This window comes from Crocodylus porosus, unplaced genomic scaffold (genome assembly GCF_001723895.1).
Source record: "Crocodylus porosus isolate Cpor-Errol unplaced genomic scaffold, CroPor_comp1, whole genome shotgun sequence".
Taxonomy (NCBI): domain Eukaryota; kingdom Metazoa; phylum Chordata; order Crocodylia; family Crocodylidae; genus Crocodylus; species Crocodylus porosus.
The window spans coordinates 1,563,322-1,579,471 of NW_017728916.1; the positions used below are offsets into that span (position 1 = coordinate 1,563,322).

General features: G+C 44.2%; 1 protein-coding gene across 1 annotated transcript in view; it reads right to left on the reverse strand.

Annotated features, from left to right (window-relative positions):
- Positions 1-14,309, reverse strand: part of OPHN1 (oligophrenin 1) — a 103,841-nt gene extending 89,532 nt beyond the window's left edge. The window contains exon 1 of the mRNA XM_019536216.1: positions 13,917-14,309. Coding sequence (XP_019391761.1) covers positions 13,917-14,070 — 154 coding nt within the window. The 5' untranslated portion in view covers positions 14,071-14,309. The remainder of the gene's footprint in view (positions 1-13,916) is intronic.
- Between the last annotated feature and the right edge of the window lie 1,841 nt (positions 14,310-16,150).

Sequence of the window (16,150 nt, forward strand, 5' to 3'; positions counted from 1 at the left end):
AATTTAATGTAATTGGACATAACTTAAACACCTACTCCTGCTCTTCTGGGGTAATAGCAACCTGCTCAAGAGGGCTGCCAAGACTAAAGTGACTGTACAGGTTGTGGACAGAGCAAGGATATGTATGGGCTGTGCGTATTCAGTGAGTATAAAAGAGTTAACTAGGAAGAAGCTAGGATTACCACAGCTCCAGCTGCAGCAGAGGTTTATCACTTAGTAGTGGATGAATCCCAAAGCTGCCAGGTCTGTGAACAAATGGAAAGCCAAGTGACTGCTTCAGCATTTCCCAAATCAGCAGACTCCAGTAGGATGTAGTTTATGCAGGAATTCGTGACCTCAGAGATTGCCCTTGGAAGCTGTCCTACTACTAGCCTGAACAACAACAAGCCTTTCACTCTAGCCACAAAAGCAAACCAAATGCACTCCTCCAGCACCTCTTCAATGTAGCATTTTATCTTGTGAGGGGCTCAATCTAATGAGAAGGCCACAAAATAGAGATCTTCACAGAAAAGGGTGAACTATGCCCTGCAACTAGAATATAAAATATTGTGTCTGAATTTTATGACTGGTTTCCAGTCTCCCTTGTCTCAATCTGAACACCAGATTGAGGCACATCTGTTCTGGATCTGTAGCGATCTGGGGCCTTGGATCCTCTATAGCGGCATCAAAGAACAATTGTGCCCAACAGCTTTTGAAAACAAACCTGCCTGCCTGCTGACCTGCTGCCTGAGGGATTTGCCAGCTTGGTGTGGGATGGCCACTTCCTCTTACACATCATGAATAAGATCAATGGGAACACAAAGGAAACCAGGGCTATATGGTACCTATCCCAAACCCACTGCATCAGCATTCAGACACAAGACCTGATCTCTCCAGGTGAAAGTATGCTTTAAAACTGCTATGGTAGGATACGAATTGCAGATTCCTCTTGGAAAAGCAGGAGAGATTATAATATAAAGCAAACTATAGTGCCTTGCTTAAAAAGGGATGTGAGGGAGAAAAGTCACATATTCAGAATACCCTGATAATACTATAGCAAGGTCTTCTAGTCATAATAGTGGCATTGCAGAGTTTGAAATCAGTTCTGTAGCGTACTGCACACAACCTTACGCTGCTAATCAGTCAGCACAACACATGGACTTTGTGACTCCTTTAACATTCTGGCGCAATGCCACACAGTCAATAATAATCAGGTGTCACAGACCAAAGCCTTGTCCCTCCAGCACAGCAATGCTCAAGGGCCCAGAGGCCCCTGCATGTATTTGGCAGGCCCTCCGCTATCTGTTCTTCCTTGCAAACTGCCCTGGTTCCTGAATTAGCATAGGGTGCTTTTAGGTCTTCATTTTAAGACTGTTATTCCCATGGCTGTAGAGGTGGCCTGAGCAATGCTGCCTTAAAACAGGTGATAGCGGTTAGGGTGCAGTGTGCTCTCTATCTGAGCAGAGTCCAAGAGCCAGGAGAAAATTTTCACAGGCAACAAGAACAGTGACTTGTGCTCTTCAAAAATCTCTCCTGAAAAATCAAGTAACAACTCTAGACCCATGAATGGAGGGCAGTGAAAACTGAACTGACTTATGCTCCATTTGACTCCTTCCCAAAAAAAGAGGTGTAATTTGAGTGGGTGAGGGCTAAGGGGGCAAGCAGTGGGCAAAAGCACAAGCTGATCTTCCTAAGGCGATGTATTGATAGGTGACAGCTCATATGATGAATTATTTTTCCACCTCTTGTGGTAAGATAATCTTTTGTTTGCTTTTTTTCTGGACCAGACCAGTTAATGCCAAGGGCAAATTATGCTGTCATAGGAAAGGCAGTTTTCCATGGAGCAGTGAATCACGGATGCCTCCAAAAACATCACTTCAGTGCTCTAAGCCAGTGGTTGGCAACTTTTAAAAACAACTGGGCCAGAACAACCTGGCTTAGACTGAGCTAGTTGCTGCTATCATCGCCACTTTTCCTTGGCACAAGGCCATGGCACAGGTGAGGGCCCGCAACCTAGCACTGCAAGAGTGAAGCCCTCTGCCACTGCATGCTGCCAAATCCCCGCTAGCTGTACAGGCTGGATCTGATGGCCCCACGGGTCAAATCCAGTCAGTGGGCCACGTGTTGCTGACCAGTGCTCTAAGCCTAAGGGGAACAACAGGTTCCACAGTGAGAAAGGAGAAACGAGAGGCTTTAAGTCATGCTTACACACAGGGAGAGGAACAGGTCAGAAAATAAAAGACAAAGAAAAGGGGAGCCATATTTTGTTTCTTTCTTTTTGTGAGCCTGCCCCGGGCTCGCCGAGTTGCAAAGCTTAAAAGAAGAAAAGGGGGGTGCTCCATTTTCCCATGCATTAAGTCAATGGGTTGCCTCTTCCAAGTAGAACTGTTTACACCACACTTTGTTCAGTGCCTGTTTCAGGACAAGGGCTCCAAAGAAATGGGGTATTAAGTAAATAACACTAACAATTTGGAAAAATAACCAGCTTTATGTTGTTTTCAGTCCAAGTTTCACAACGAGACTATCACCGTATCAGTGTAATGAGTGAGCTGTGCCATCCTCATACACACTTTAAAAGGAATGCCAAGGTTGCCAGAGAAAACAAGGCCACCCAGACACAGAAAGTAAATCAGATTACATCTGACCAGGTACTAGTAATGTTGTATTTGAACAGATTTGTCTACCGGTCAGGACCTGCTCCTGCACCCACCAAGGTCAATGTGAGTTTAGTTATGGTCCTAAAATGGGGGCAGGCCCAATCTCTCAATTATTCATTGACACCAGCTTGACACATGCTTGATCAAGAACAGAGATTATGGAGTGAACAGGAGGAGAGAAAGAGAGAATCAGAAAGGAAAGTGGGAGGGGGGAGGGAATTAAAAAGCCAGATCCAAATAATAACAGCTCTATTGCTGAAGCTGGATGCAAAGTTAGGCCTTTCACATTTGCTGTGACCGGTGCTATCAGAAGACCCGTTTATGCTTCTCTTATTAAGATTCCAAATTACTTGAGTATACTGGGAAGTTAAATGAGTGGCTTTTCATGAGACAGAGGGCTTCTGTGTATCTGCAGGGAGGATTTCCACACATATCTTCATTAATGTATCGTACGCTGGCTCTAAACTGTAGCTCTCTTTGTAAAACAGGATAACTTAATGTGAGCAACTCACTGCCAAGTTCTGTTGGGTACACAGAGCTAATATTTGTGGGGAAAATGTCAGTCCTTACTGCACTGGCAGGGAGAAGGGTGTGGTGAGAGAAGTCTCCGCCATCCTATCTTGATGATCATTTAAGTTCTGTTTAGAGGTACAGAACTGTAAAAATAAACATGTGTGTCCAAAGTATCAGCCACTGATGCCTCAAAAAGAGGGAAAACACAGTGACACAGAGCCAAACCATCATCCTTAGAAACCAAGTGGGCACTGTATAGAAATACCTGGCCCACAGGGCTACTAAGGTAGCTGGAGGGAACTGAATCCTTCTCTCAGGCTACTCCACAGATCATACTGCTGTCGTAATAGTAGGGCCCCCAAGACTGCCAGACCTTCCACATGGCAGGACCCTTGCCTACTGTATTGACAGCAACAAAGCCATCTTCTGCAACAGCACTACTGGGAAGCTTATGAAGAGCATATTATCTGTGATGCTCAGGCCATGCAGAGCACTCCCTGGGATCCCCACATTTGCTCCCATACTTATCCCAGTTTCATACCTCCCTGCAACAGCACTACACTCATTCCATTCTCAGCTGTGACTTCTGTAGCCAGAGTAGGCAGGGTCTGACCTGTATGTGGGTGCATTTTAGGCAAAGAGGTAAGGCTGGATATTCTGTTAAAAGGAATTGCTTATGAACATAATCAGATCTTTGATTTTACAGGACATACAATTTCCAGTCAAATCAACAACAGCCTGTAAGGATCTGCAATTCTCATTCCTCTCTCAAAGTCTCCATTACAGGTGCTGAACTTGTTCTCTCCTGTATGATCAGATAGGCGCTTCGCTTTTCTTCTTTATATGAACCATTCTAGTTATTGTGCCTCATGCTGCAAAAAGATTCAGGCTAAACAGGTGGTTGTATAGTGTATAGGTCCAGAAGTGATTTGCAAAATTACATCTAGAGAGAGTCATGTTAAGTAAGATTAAAAAACAGAAACAGCACATGCGCCATGCCACAGACACACCCCACCCTCCCATACCTACATGGGAACGCTGTGCTCCTCCATCCACAAGATAAGAGTTCACAGCTTCTTGATATGTATAACTTTACAAAATCCAACTTACAATTTAACAGTCCAAAACATTTTATAGTGCAAGAGATGCAAGGAGACTGAAAGGATACAGGGTCTGGGGCCACAATGTTACAGTACATCCAACAATGTGCAGTAAAAGTATAGGACTGATTCAAAACCAGTACTGTTAAAACACATGGAGGAGAAATACCATAAATACACTTGTTCTTCTTATACTGCTTTTTTTATTCCTCAAGCAATCGTCTTTCTGCCTTAAAATATATCTTCTATTTCAAATCTGGCAAGGCTCTTAATGTTTATATTACACTGCCATTAAAGTTATTGCATCACAAGAGTGCATTAAGATCCATTATCAAGACATTATCCCAGTCTCATGAAGTCACTCTGATCTCTCCCACAAGTTTGCAATGTGCTGTAGCCACATCACCACAGAGACAGCCTAGTGACATGTAATTTTGCATGTGTTAGGTTCAATTCTTAGCCGATCTGAATTAATGGACACTCATTACAGCTACTGCAGTTATGCTGATTTACACCAGCTAACAACCTGGTGACAAGGTGAGGAAATATTTAATCTAGTCTGTACAGATAAAAATCTGAGGCTGGATCTGCGGGTCAAGTTGAAGAACTCAAAAAGAAATAGATAAAATTTTCATAATCTTTATATCACAAGGAGCTGTGCCCTGTGAGCATGGAAGATCAATAAATCAACATGGTACTGTTAAGTGGATGAGCTGAGAGAGTGACTTATTCAGAAAGGTTTAAACAGAAACCCAAGAACATCTGGTTATTATTGCTGGAGTGCTCCATCAAGTAGATGAGTTTGGAGACCTCTGAAGAAGAAAACTTAGAAAAGCTTCCCCACTGGATGTGCTAAGTAGGAGTCAGTGAAAATGGAACAAAGTGATGCCTGGACAAAGGAGACCTAGGATGGAGGAGAAAAGGACAAGAAAAGAATTTTGTAGAACCTTACGCAGAAAACAAATGTTTACTACATGAACCAGATTATTAAAAAAAAAATGTCATCACAAAACAAAAAAACAAACTAAACACAGAGTCCATAGCAACAATACTGTGTAAGCCAAATTTTCAAAATTGCTGTACCATTAAGCTCCGGACTCCTGTCTACTCTACAGGCCACAGGACATGGTGATCTACAGGCAGTCAGAAACATGGGTCTCTACAATCAAAGCCTGATCCCCAAGATAAATTTGTGCTAATCCCATAGTTCCTGGAAAGGATGACAAGTGCAACATGAAAGGCTGTTTTGGTTTTAGTTATGTCCCTATCTGTAAATTCAGCAACAAAATTAAATGGAGTAGCAAATGTCAGGAGGAGTAGCAAAGAAGAGAGGGAAAGAGGTTGGGAAGAGAAGAGAGAAGGTACATGAGGCAGAATAATGTGGCAAGCAACGCGGTGGCTTATTAGCTTTGTCTACCAGGCTTAGCAGGGAACTTAAGAGCAGGGGCAGCAGAGAGGTGGAAGTACAGATAGGATGAGCTAGGGATGCAAAGACCAGCATCACTGCTGAAACAGAGGGTCTGAAGGCTGATTTGCTAGGAAAACATTTCAAGACATGGGTTGTTGTGGAGTCCCCATAGCGCTCTGAAGATGAAGACAAAGATGTTTTATGTGAAGAGTCCCCACAAACACTCCCCACCCACAGGGAGCTGCAGAAGTGTAGTATTCAGCCATTCTGCAATGTTAACAGAAAGTGTTAAATAGCACTACAATACAGTAATGAGTTTTTTCACCTCTTCAGGACATGCTTGCTCACTGTCAACAATCACAACACGCGAGTTCCCTTGGAGGAGACATACTGTTTTAATCATACCTCCGGGCTTTTTATCCGAGTGCCTTATTCTAGAATGATTTTGAACTTAGAAGTGCTCCAATTATTTCCTGGGAGCGTCGATCTAAAATCTCTTGCTAAGACTGCTCCAACTTTCTGAGCTCCCTTTCCAGCTTTCCAGGCATACAGTTTATCATTTGTAAGGGGGAGTCTCTTTTTTGTTGTTTATCTCTGTCTGGGTTTCCTGTGAAGAGAATTGGCTGCTACAGCTAAATTTGCTCATACAAAGCCCCATGTGGCCAGAGAAAGTCTCCTTCTTGTAAGAATTATGCAACAAAGAAATAGTGCTCATGAAGACAAGAAGAGCAGGAATGTCTAGAGTGGTTTGTAGCTATTTCTGTTCTTTCACAGCAGAAAAAGGAGGGGAGATATTTGAAAAAACCTAAGTCAAGCTTTGGAGTGTTTCTGCTTCACAGAAAGAAGAGACTAACCGAGCCCCAAATGAAATTATTAGCTATATAGCGCCTGAGCTCAGCTGGCAGATTACCTAAAACCATAGGGTTTTGTAGGGGGAGGAGTGGCAGGGGGAGAAAAGAGAACAGAGCTGGCAGGAGGGAAGGAAAATTTAACCTCTTAATCACTACCTCTCTCTCCAGTCCAAAAGCACTGGACTGTAATTGTTGTGTGGGCATCATACACACGGCTAAAATAGTAATTTAGCATTACTAACCACTCAAGTCAGATGGCAGGAAGTACACAACATGCTTGTGCCTCAAAACAGCTTACCTACTACTGTTACACTTTTCACCTGTGATAATTATAGCTGATCCAAGTTTGAAAAATACTGTTTTTCTCTCTCAGACATCTTAGCTTGTGCATGTGACTGTTTTGCGTCCAGCCACATTCACTGCATCCCATTGTTTTCCCGTGTGAGCCTCACAGAGCAACAAGGGAGAAACACATTTGCAAAGACAGCAAAATATTGTTGTAAAACCACAAACATCCGCAGCAGGACTTCAGGGCAGCTGTAATACAACTGTTTAGTGCTGGTCTTAGCTGACTAGATGTCAAAATCAAATGTCCCTTTAAAACTCTATGGAGGTGAATGAATGCAGCATCTCAGACTAAGCCCCATATAGTACTTTTCACTGAAAGATCACACAGTATTTTTTTAAAAGGTGATATATTAGACATGTTCTACAGATGGAGAAATTAAGAAACTGTGACATGCAGAAGACCACAGAGGAAGTCTGCGTCGCCTCTTTCTTTCTGCAGCAAGGAAACATGGTCAAGGCTTCTTGGCCACAAATTCCTTTTTTGTGTTTTCCAATTGTCAAATATTTGCGATAAGGGAAAAGCTAGGGTCTCACTAATGCCCAAGCAGTCCAGCACAAACACAAGCATTCAGAAAGGGCACAGTCACATTAATGATTAATAGTAAAGAGCTTTGCTGTTTATGCCCTACTTCAATATCACAGTTACAGAAGTCTTCAAAGCAAACATGCACTTGACTTGAAAGTCTTTCCTTGTTCTTTGGCCCCTTCTTTAATAGAGGGAAATGCTCTACCCTATCAGCACCGCTACATGCCAACGAGACTGGCTCTTGCTGCCCTATGCAGTGGTCTCGCTGCTGGTCACAAACTGATGATTCTGGATTTTAGATACAGAACCTCTGATCTCCCCCGTTAGGAGCGAGAGGCAGAGAAGGAGCTCTGATGACCTGGTAAAGCACTCATCATGCCAGACTCTCTTCAGTTTGCAATCTCGCTTGCGGGGCAGATTGAAGAAACAGATGCAGGGGCAAGGAGGGAAAATGGGATTCTGCTTTCCATTAGAAACATGAAAGGAAGATGGAAACTAATCATCAACCTGCTGAGTTGCTTTCAGGGTTGATTTAAGAGTCCTGATAGGAACACCGAACCAAAGCTACTGCTAAATTAACTCTCAGATCTGACCCTACCGATGCCCAATTAGGGAAGGATGTCACTAAGTAAGGACCTGTCACTGCCACATATCATGACCATAGCAACATTCCTTCTCCCCCATTCTGATTAGAGGCTCCTTCACTGTAGGGATGGGGCTCTACAAACTACAGGTTGGAACGAGGCTTACGGGATAGATATCATCCTCCTCCTTTCCCCCAGACACCACCCTAATGAACAAATCAGGTGAAGAGTTAATACAGTCCGAAGTAGAGGAACATTTCTGGCCAAGCTCACCATAATGTGGTCTCCCCTCATCTCTGCTTCCTCAGCAGAGTTCATAAACAGCAGCCAGAGGAAGAAGCACTGTTAGCTCAGCTGGGCTGATGGGAATGGGCGAGAGCGATGCTCCAGAGCTAGTGTCAATATACTACAGAACCTCCAACAGGGATAATCCCGAGTTTTGGCAAATCTCCCAAGTCCTGTCATTTTCGGGTTGGATGAGTGGAGCTGGTCTCCTTCCTTTCCCAGCAACAGTTGGATGGAAACTATGAGTGAAATCTCCCTCTGTTCATCTCCTGCCTGACCCCCTCCTTCCTCAGAAAGGATCTGGGGTGCGTCAGTGTACCCCCTCCACTTATTTAAGGGAACAGACCCAGTTGAAATCTATTCAGCTCTATGGAAAGAGTCCAATAGGGAAGACTCTAATATGGTTCAGAATCTGAAACTACTTAATAAAGGGGAAAAAAAAGTCAAGTGAACATATGGAAAGTAATTAACAAGGATGCTTTGAGAATCTGTTCATTAGGTTTTGCTCAGATCACACAATTTAAGATAAATGGCAATGAATTACTGATAGCGTAATGATAGAAGAGTGAGTCCCTGTCAGGCCCTTCACTTTATTTCTTCCACTCAGCTGATTTGGGAGTTAGGTCTAAAGATGGGATGACAAAGTGCATTTTAGCATAAAAGCAACCAAGTGTCCTCTTCAAACCAAAACAAAACACCTACATTTGAATCTGCATTTAGCATTTAAGGTTGTCAATCTGCAGTACTATGCACTTAAAATTATTATTTTTAAGTCTGCAGTAAAATTCATATACAAAGTTGCTACAAATATTTGGGTCAGAAATGGATAACAGCATTATTTACTACTCTAGAGTTCTTCAGCAGTGTATGCGTTTCTTCACTGTCTTCCTCCTAAGGGTGTCACAAAGGCACCTAAAGATCTCAGGGCAAGTCATGCACTTGAATGACTCCCAGTGGGTGCTAGGTGCTCCAATTCCCTTGGAAACCTGTTATTTCTGTTGGCTCTTATTTAGCACGCCAGATTTAAAAAAATAAATTCTCTCATGATTCTAGTAGACATTTCTACAGAATGTATTGGCTAGTCTGGCTACTTTTCCTTGGTGGACAATTTATTAAGTTGTTCAGTTTTTTAATGAATTGCACACAATATTTTTTGCCACTTAGGAATAGCAATTGGGTCAAGGAGATAAACAAATAAATATGAGGGAGTGAAATCTATCTACATCTGGAAGACTCTTATTCAAGATGGGAAGGCTGTCCCAGTGCACAATACAGAAGGATGTACTTGCACATCTCCATTGGTTAGGCTCACAAGTTTTGGCTCCCAGAATGATATTTATAGAATTCTGGAGACTGGGAACCAGTTCTTCCTTTATGCTGTTACAACTCAAGAATTACTATACTGAAATCATTATAGTTAAGGGAGAGAAGAGACAGCCATGCTTTACTCTTACTTGCTGATAGATGCATACAGAAAATGGAAAATAAGTAGGCAGGAAAATTTTAAATTGTAAAGCTAAGTCGAAGGTCTATTCTATGTGTGTCATAAGTCTGAATAGATCCTGTGTCTTTGTAATACAAGAATTATATTTTTGCCTTGGTTGCTTTTCTAAATGTGCTGAGTTTGCAAAAAGGATGTGTGTGTGTGCGTGCGTATATATATATATATAGACACACAATGCTGCATTTCAGCCCTCTAACTGGCAATCTTCTGCCACTGTAATCAGGCTGTACAGCTTGTCATCTTGAAACAGCAGGTGTCTGGCTATTAGATGCCTGTGAGCAAAATAAAGAATGCAATTAGATTGCTTGAAATCTTAGGTTTCGATGTATGCATCTGTTTTTTACTACACAACAATATGTATCCAATAAACAAAACTTTAAAACTGATGGATTAATGTACTTAATAGCACACTTAATAAAAGGAATCAATATCTTGGACCATTTTCCAAATAAGTGTCTTAGGCACAGGCTAATCAGCAGTGCACCAAGATATCTACCTATACGATTTTGATACCCTCATTACTGTAGTTATTATGTTCAAACATTTCTCTCCTAACCATAGGATATCCTCTGAGTGAGTGGGTGTCTCTCTTTTTTAAAATAAAGCCCAGGAAACCAGGCAAACATCTCAACATCACAGTAATGGGTAAATCAGAAATAGAAGGGAGGAAAGTCATTGTCTTACAGCCTGAACAAACTAGTAGTTATTGACCTGCAGATACACGATGAAGTCCAACTTGAAAGGCTTCCTTGATTCCAAACATCCATCAGTTTCGCTAGGTGTTCAAAGGTGGAAAGATATTGGATGGGTAGCCCCCACTCTGGAAAAGCTGAAAGGTTATGAGGCCCAATCCTTCACTGCTGTGCACATTAATTGTGACATCGTTTATACCTGAGCAAAGTAATAGAAAATGCTACTAAGTCAAAATTCTCCCCCAAGGCAATGTAGCCTACCCTCATTCACACAGTTTTAAATTAAAATGCACAACTGCAAGGCAGTGATGGCATTTAAGCCTGTGGGAAGGTGGCCCACCATCCAAGTTGTTAATTTATATACATCTGTCCTGGATCCAATTCTGCTTAATATACCTATAGATATGTGATATATAGCTATATTAAGCAGAACAACTTAGACGGTGAAAATGTCTGGATGATTCCAAGCTGGTGACAAGCACTTCAGAGGAGAGGAGCAGAAATCAAAATGATCTTGGTAGATTGAAGGGAGGTACAGTGTAATGCACAAGATAAAATTCAGTGAAGATGGGTACCAAGCAGGACACTTTTGAAGTGGGGGGGGAAAAAAAAATCAAACATGCAAATACAAAACAGGGAACAGCCAGCTACATTGAAGTATGGCAGAAAAGGATCTGGGGGTTATCTATAAATATACTAAGCAGAACTGGGTCCAAGACAGATCCTGACAGGAGCCTACTTGACACACATCCCCTCCATTCCTCCCTCAAGTCTGATGGGGAATCGTTGATACCTACTTGAAAATTATTTTTCAAGGAACTGTGCACCAGCCTAGTGATGATTATGTCCAGACAATACATCCTTCGACAAGTGCCATAACAGAGCAGTCAAAGTTTTGTACTACATCTTTAGAGGCGGAAATTTGAGACTTGCTATGGGAACTAACCCCAGCTGCCCCAGCCGTAAATGGGTACCTGGTCATTGGGCTGGGGTCTGAAAGGTGGCTAGATGTGATGGTAGCCATACTGAAACACTATATGCCACTGGCAACAAAAAATTTGTGCGTTTTAACAATGCTGGGCCATGTAGCCTTAGGAGAGCCTTGACTTTTTTTTTTTAACTTCCTTTTTTTTGTTTGTCAGGTGGAACACTGTTGAAATATTACTAAAATCAAAATACATCACATCCACCATTTCCCACCTCTTTTCCACTAGGCTACTTAGTGTATCAAAGGAGGAAATTAGACTGGTTTGATGGATTAGTTCTTGACAAAACCATGATGGTTATCTTATCGTCCAGGTGCTTGCATGATTGATTAACCATTTGTTCCAAAATCCGTCCAGGAATCAAAGTTAGCCTGACTTTTCTGCAACTCCCTGAATCCTCCATCTTCCTGCTTCTGAAGACAGGCACTGGGACTTTCCTGTACCCCAGGTGCCTTAGACGATGACTGCTAACAATTAATGGATTATTTAGCTCTGCAAACATCCATAGGATGAATTTCATCAAGCCCTGCAGACTTATAAATTCATCTACCTTACCTAAATAGTCTTTAATCTATTTAGATATTTGTGAACAGATAGGAAACTGAGTTGTCTATTGGTCACTTGGAAGCGTTTTAAAGTTTTCACCTCTAACTGGTGTCAGCTAAATCTACTCAAGTAAAAAAAAAAAGGAAAGACCCACCTCCAAAAGTCTAACCTGATCATTTCTGAACTTAATTTATGAGTAGAAACCGACTAGTCTGGCTGTATTACCAAACCAAAAAAGGTAGCAATTTACTCACCTTTGAGAGGGCTAAAGTGAGGTTTATGCACCTTACATCAATATAAACAACTGATCACACAAAAGGATGTCTGAGGGAACTGACAGGCTACCAAAATTTTCATTTCCATGTCACTGATTAGCATCCAACTCTATCCTGGCAGTGGGCAAGTGTTCTCAGTGCATATTCTCAGTTACTTTTCCACAAGCTACTATCTTCTTCAGTAAAAACCACTATGGAAATGGACATTAATTGGGAGTCTTCATACAAATAATAAGGATTGAACAGGACATAGAACATTCAATTCCTACCCTAGAAGTGGCCTGTTCCCCTGAAAAGCTCTGCATTAGTGAGGTGACCTGCTGTGTCTGGTCTTCGGATAAGCAGAAAAATCTCATGTCTTACATGAGGAGCATGTTATTTACCTGGAGATGACATTATATCTGGTATGACATATAAAGCAAAACTTAAATCACTGCTCCACGGACCATACAGTTTAAACAAACTCAGTCAAAAATTAAAATCTGAATAATGTAATAATTTAAAATAACTCCCCCTGTATTAGGATTTATTCCATCCAGGGACATGTCAGCACAGCAGGAAGTTCCACCTTCACTGATATTGTTTTAATTATTGTTTGTCATCTTCTAACTTATTCTGACTCCAAAAGCAATACTCAACTCTGAAAACACATGATAAAACTGGCCAGCACATATAGATTACAAGGAACTAAGGCTTACATAACTTCCATGGTAGCAAAACAGTATCATGTCTTAGGGAGAGAGCTGGATGCATTAAATGTTTGCTTTTGCTTGCCTACCACTCACAAAGGTGGGTCTTGGCTCTGCCATACGTTAGGCCCGACACTAAGGAAATCAGATTATGAAATGGTATTTAACATTACTGTATTAAATAAAATATTCCTTATTTAAAGGAGGTAGGATTTACATTGGAAAACACTGGTGCCTACCACAGGAAAACACTAAATGCACTTCTGCATTTGCATCATATCATACTTACCTGCTTGACAGCCTCAACAAAACAAGCAGATAAAACAGTTGCTGGTAAACTAAAACTACCACCCCTTTCAGTGCCTTGGAAGAAACATCACCTATCAATGGCACACAGTCCACTGAAAATACATATGTTGGGCACTCCAGTCCACTCATTCAAAAAGGCCTGTTCAAAAAAGGTCAGCAGCAAGAACAGAAAAATATTCCACATAAGCTGCACACAGAAATAACGAGCTCTGGATACAAAGCCACAGGATATATCATAGGTGAGAGAGAAGCCCTTTGTAGTGACAGGTTAGATCTATTCTTTCTGCAGTCTAAACGCACCACCGTGAAACAAGCTCCTTGCTCACGTTGTGGTTGTTGGTTGTAGCTGTGTGGGTCTAAGGACACAGGCAGACAAGGCTCTTTGGGGGAAGATGTGACATCTTTTATTAGATCAAGTAGGTAGTTGGGGGGGGAGGGAAATGTTCTTTGCCAGCTTCGGGCCACAAACCCCTTTGTCCCTATTGCCTGAAGAAGGAAGGGTGTTTGCACCCAAAGCTTGCAAAGAACAATTGTGCCTATCAAAGAGGTTTGTTTAAGCCTCCTCCCAACGAGGCAGCTGGGCGACCATGAAAATAAGGCAGGGACATCAGCATCCTTGCGGGGGAGGGGGACACGCCAAGCCCTTCGGCCCCCTACTACTTACTCTTGATAGCGCTGATCAGCGAGTTCCCATCTTTAATCACGTCTTTGATGAATTTGTTGGTCCTCTCCAGCTCCTGCTCGTAACATTTCAGCCGCTCGCGGAAATTGGGGCTGTCCAGGTAGCAATCGCTGAACTCCAGCGGCGGGTGCCCCATGGCCCTGGCAGACTCCGCCGCACCCCGGGTCCGGCTGCCGCGGCGCTGTCCGCCCGGGCGCGGGAGCAGGCGGAGACCGGGAGCTCCGGCCCTGCCCGGCGGGGGAGGCGCTGGGGGCGGGTCCCTCCCGCATCCCCCGCCGCATCTGCGGGCGCAGGGGCCGGGCGGCTGCACGCAGGCTCCGCGGCCGGGCGGCCACCCCCGCGCCGCTTTGTGCTCGCCTGCGCCTTCCTGGTGCTGCTCCTGGCTCCCGCCCGCCTTCCCGCCCTCCTTAAAGGAGCAGCAGGAGCGCAGCGGCCCCGGGCGCGGGCGCGGGGCGCGGGGCGAGCGGGGGCTGCCTGGGACTTGTAGTTCGCGCCTGCCTCCCGGCCCCCGGGAGCCGCCAGGTCTCGGGCAGAAACGCCCTGGCTCTGGGCAGCAAGGACGGAGCGGGATCACAGGCCCCCCCGGGGAAGGCCTGCGGGGTGGACACAAAGCCTTGCCCCGTCCCCCGCCCTTGAGTGCTTGGTAGGGTTGCCCTGGCGTCTCCTGGAATTAGAGAGAGATCTCCAGGAGCCTGCTGAGAGTCACCCCAGGGAGAAATGATTCGTTAAAATCAATGCTGAAGCAGTGGCATTGGCCGCGCGTAGGGGGTGCATGGGGGTGCACGTGCACCCCTTGGTGCAGCCCCTGTCAGGCCGCACTCCCAGTTTAGGTGACGGGCAGGGGGAGCGCTGGTGCCCCCCTGTGAGCGCTGACCGGGAAGCGGGGCCACCAGCAAAAGCACCGCTTCCAGAAGTGGCCATGGGACTCTGGTGAGTGAGATCGTCCATGGGGATCCCCACCCCTCCCCTGGTCGCTGACTGGTGTCAGGGGGGGCATGTGCTCCCCTGACTCAAGAGGCACCAGTCGCTCATAGCCATGCACCCCCTGGAAGCGCCAGCCATGAAACTGGAGGTACACTTCTGGTTTTACCGCTGGCTTGGCAGGCCACTGGGACCCCCCCGTCGGCAGTCTGGTGCCCCCCAGACTCAGGAGGCACCAGTCGCCCATGTTCAGTGGGTTTCTAAATTGTAATAGTAATGTGCCTTTGCCTTCCTGATGTAAAATCATTCATGTCATCATTAAAGCATGTCATCATTACCACCTGGATACCTGACACATGGAAGATATTGAATTTCAGCAGTTTTTTAAAAAAATGAGATCTTAATTTTTTCCCAAGCAGGTGATCACCTGAAATGTGAGAGACTGCCCCCCGCCTTTGTTTCAAGGTAATTTGCATCGTTACAGGATCTCACACAGAGGTGAGAGTCTCCATACCAGCTATGAACTGACTGCACAGAGGAGTTTTCCATCTATGGACTCCTCTGTGAAATCCTATGAAATATGAACTTTCGTTTCTACCCAGGAGAACTTTTACAGTCTTTTCTCCAATGTCTGATGAAGGGTGTTTGTGCCCAAAAGCTTGCAAGTAAAGATTTTTTTTTTTGCAGAAATCTTGTTGATCTAATAAAAGATATCATCTCTATTACGAGTCCTGATTGCCTTTTCCTCTAGATCAATAAGGCTACAACGTGAATACCTGATATTGTTATATCACGTGAGGAAACCACCTGAAATAGATTCAAACAGAGCTGGCAACCCTAGTGCTTAGTGTGGTGGGAGCAGTGGGGTCCTGCATAGTCCCCTCCATCCAGGGACCAGATCTTTTAGCTGTATGGCTCCAGAAGAGTTCCCTACTTTCAGTAGGAGATGCAGTGTGCTACTTGCAACCTAGCTGTCCCTTTCCCCAAGAGTGGAGGAGCCTGCTGGCTGGGGCTGCAGAGGGAACTCCCTTTCTCTTGTTTTGTTTGCTTGCTTTGGAAGAGCTGCCTTTGATTCAGTTCCCACTAACCTCTGTCCAGCTGTGTTGAATGTACTCTATTCAGTGGAGGCAAAGGGCATCTCAGAGGCCCCGTCCTATGCAAAAGGCATCGCTGTGTTGCCTTTTGCATTCTACCCTGACCAGCATGGGATGCCCATGCCTGCTATGGGACAGGGAAATCTGGGTGAGGGGGATCCCCTACCCTCCATCAATGCTGACCTCGTGAAGGAACACCTT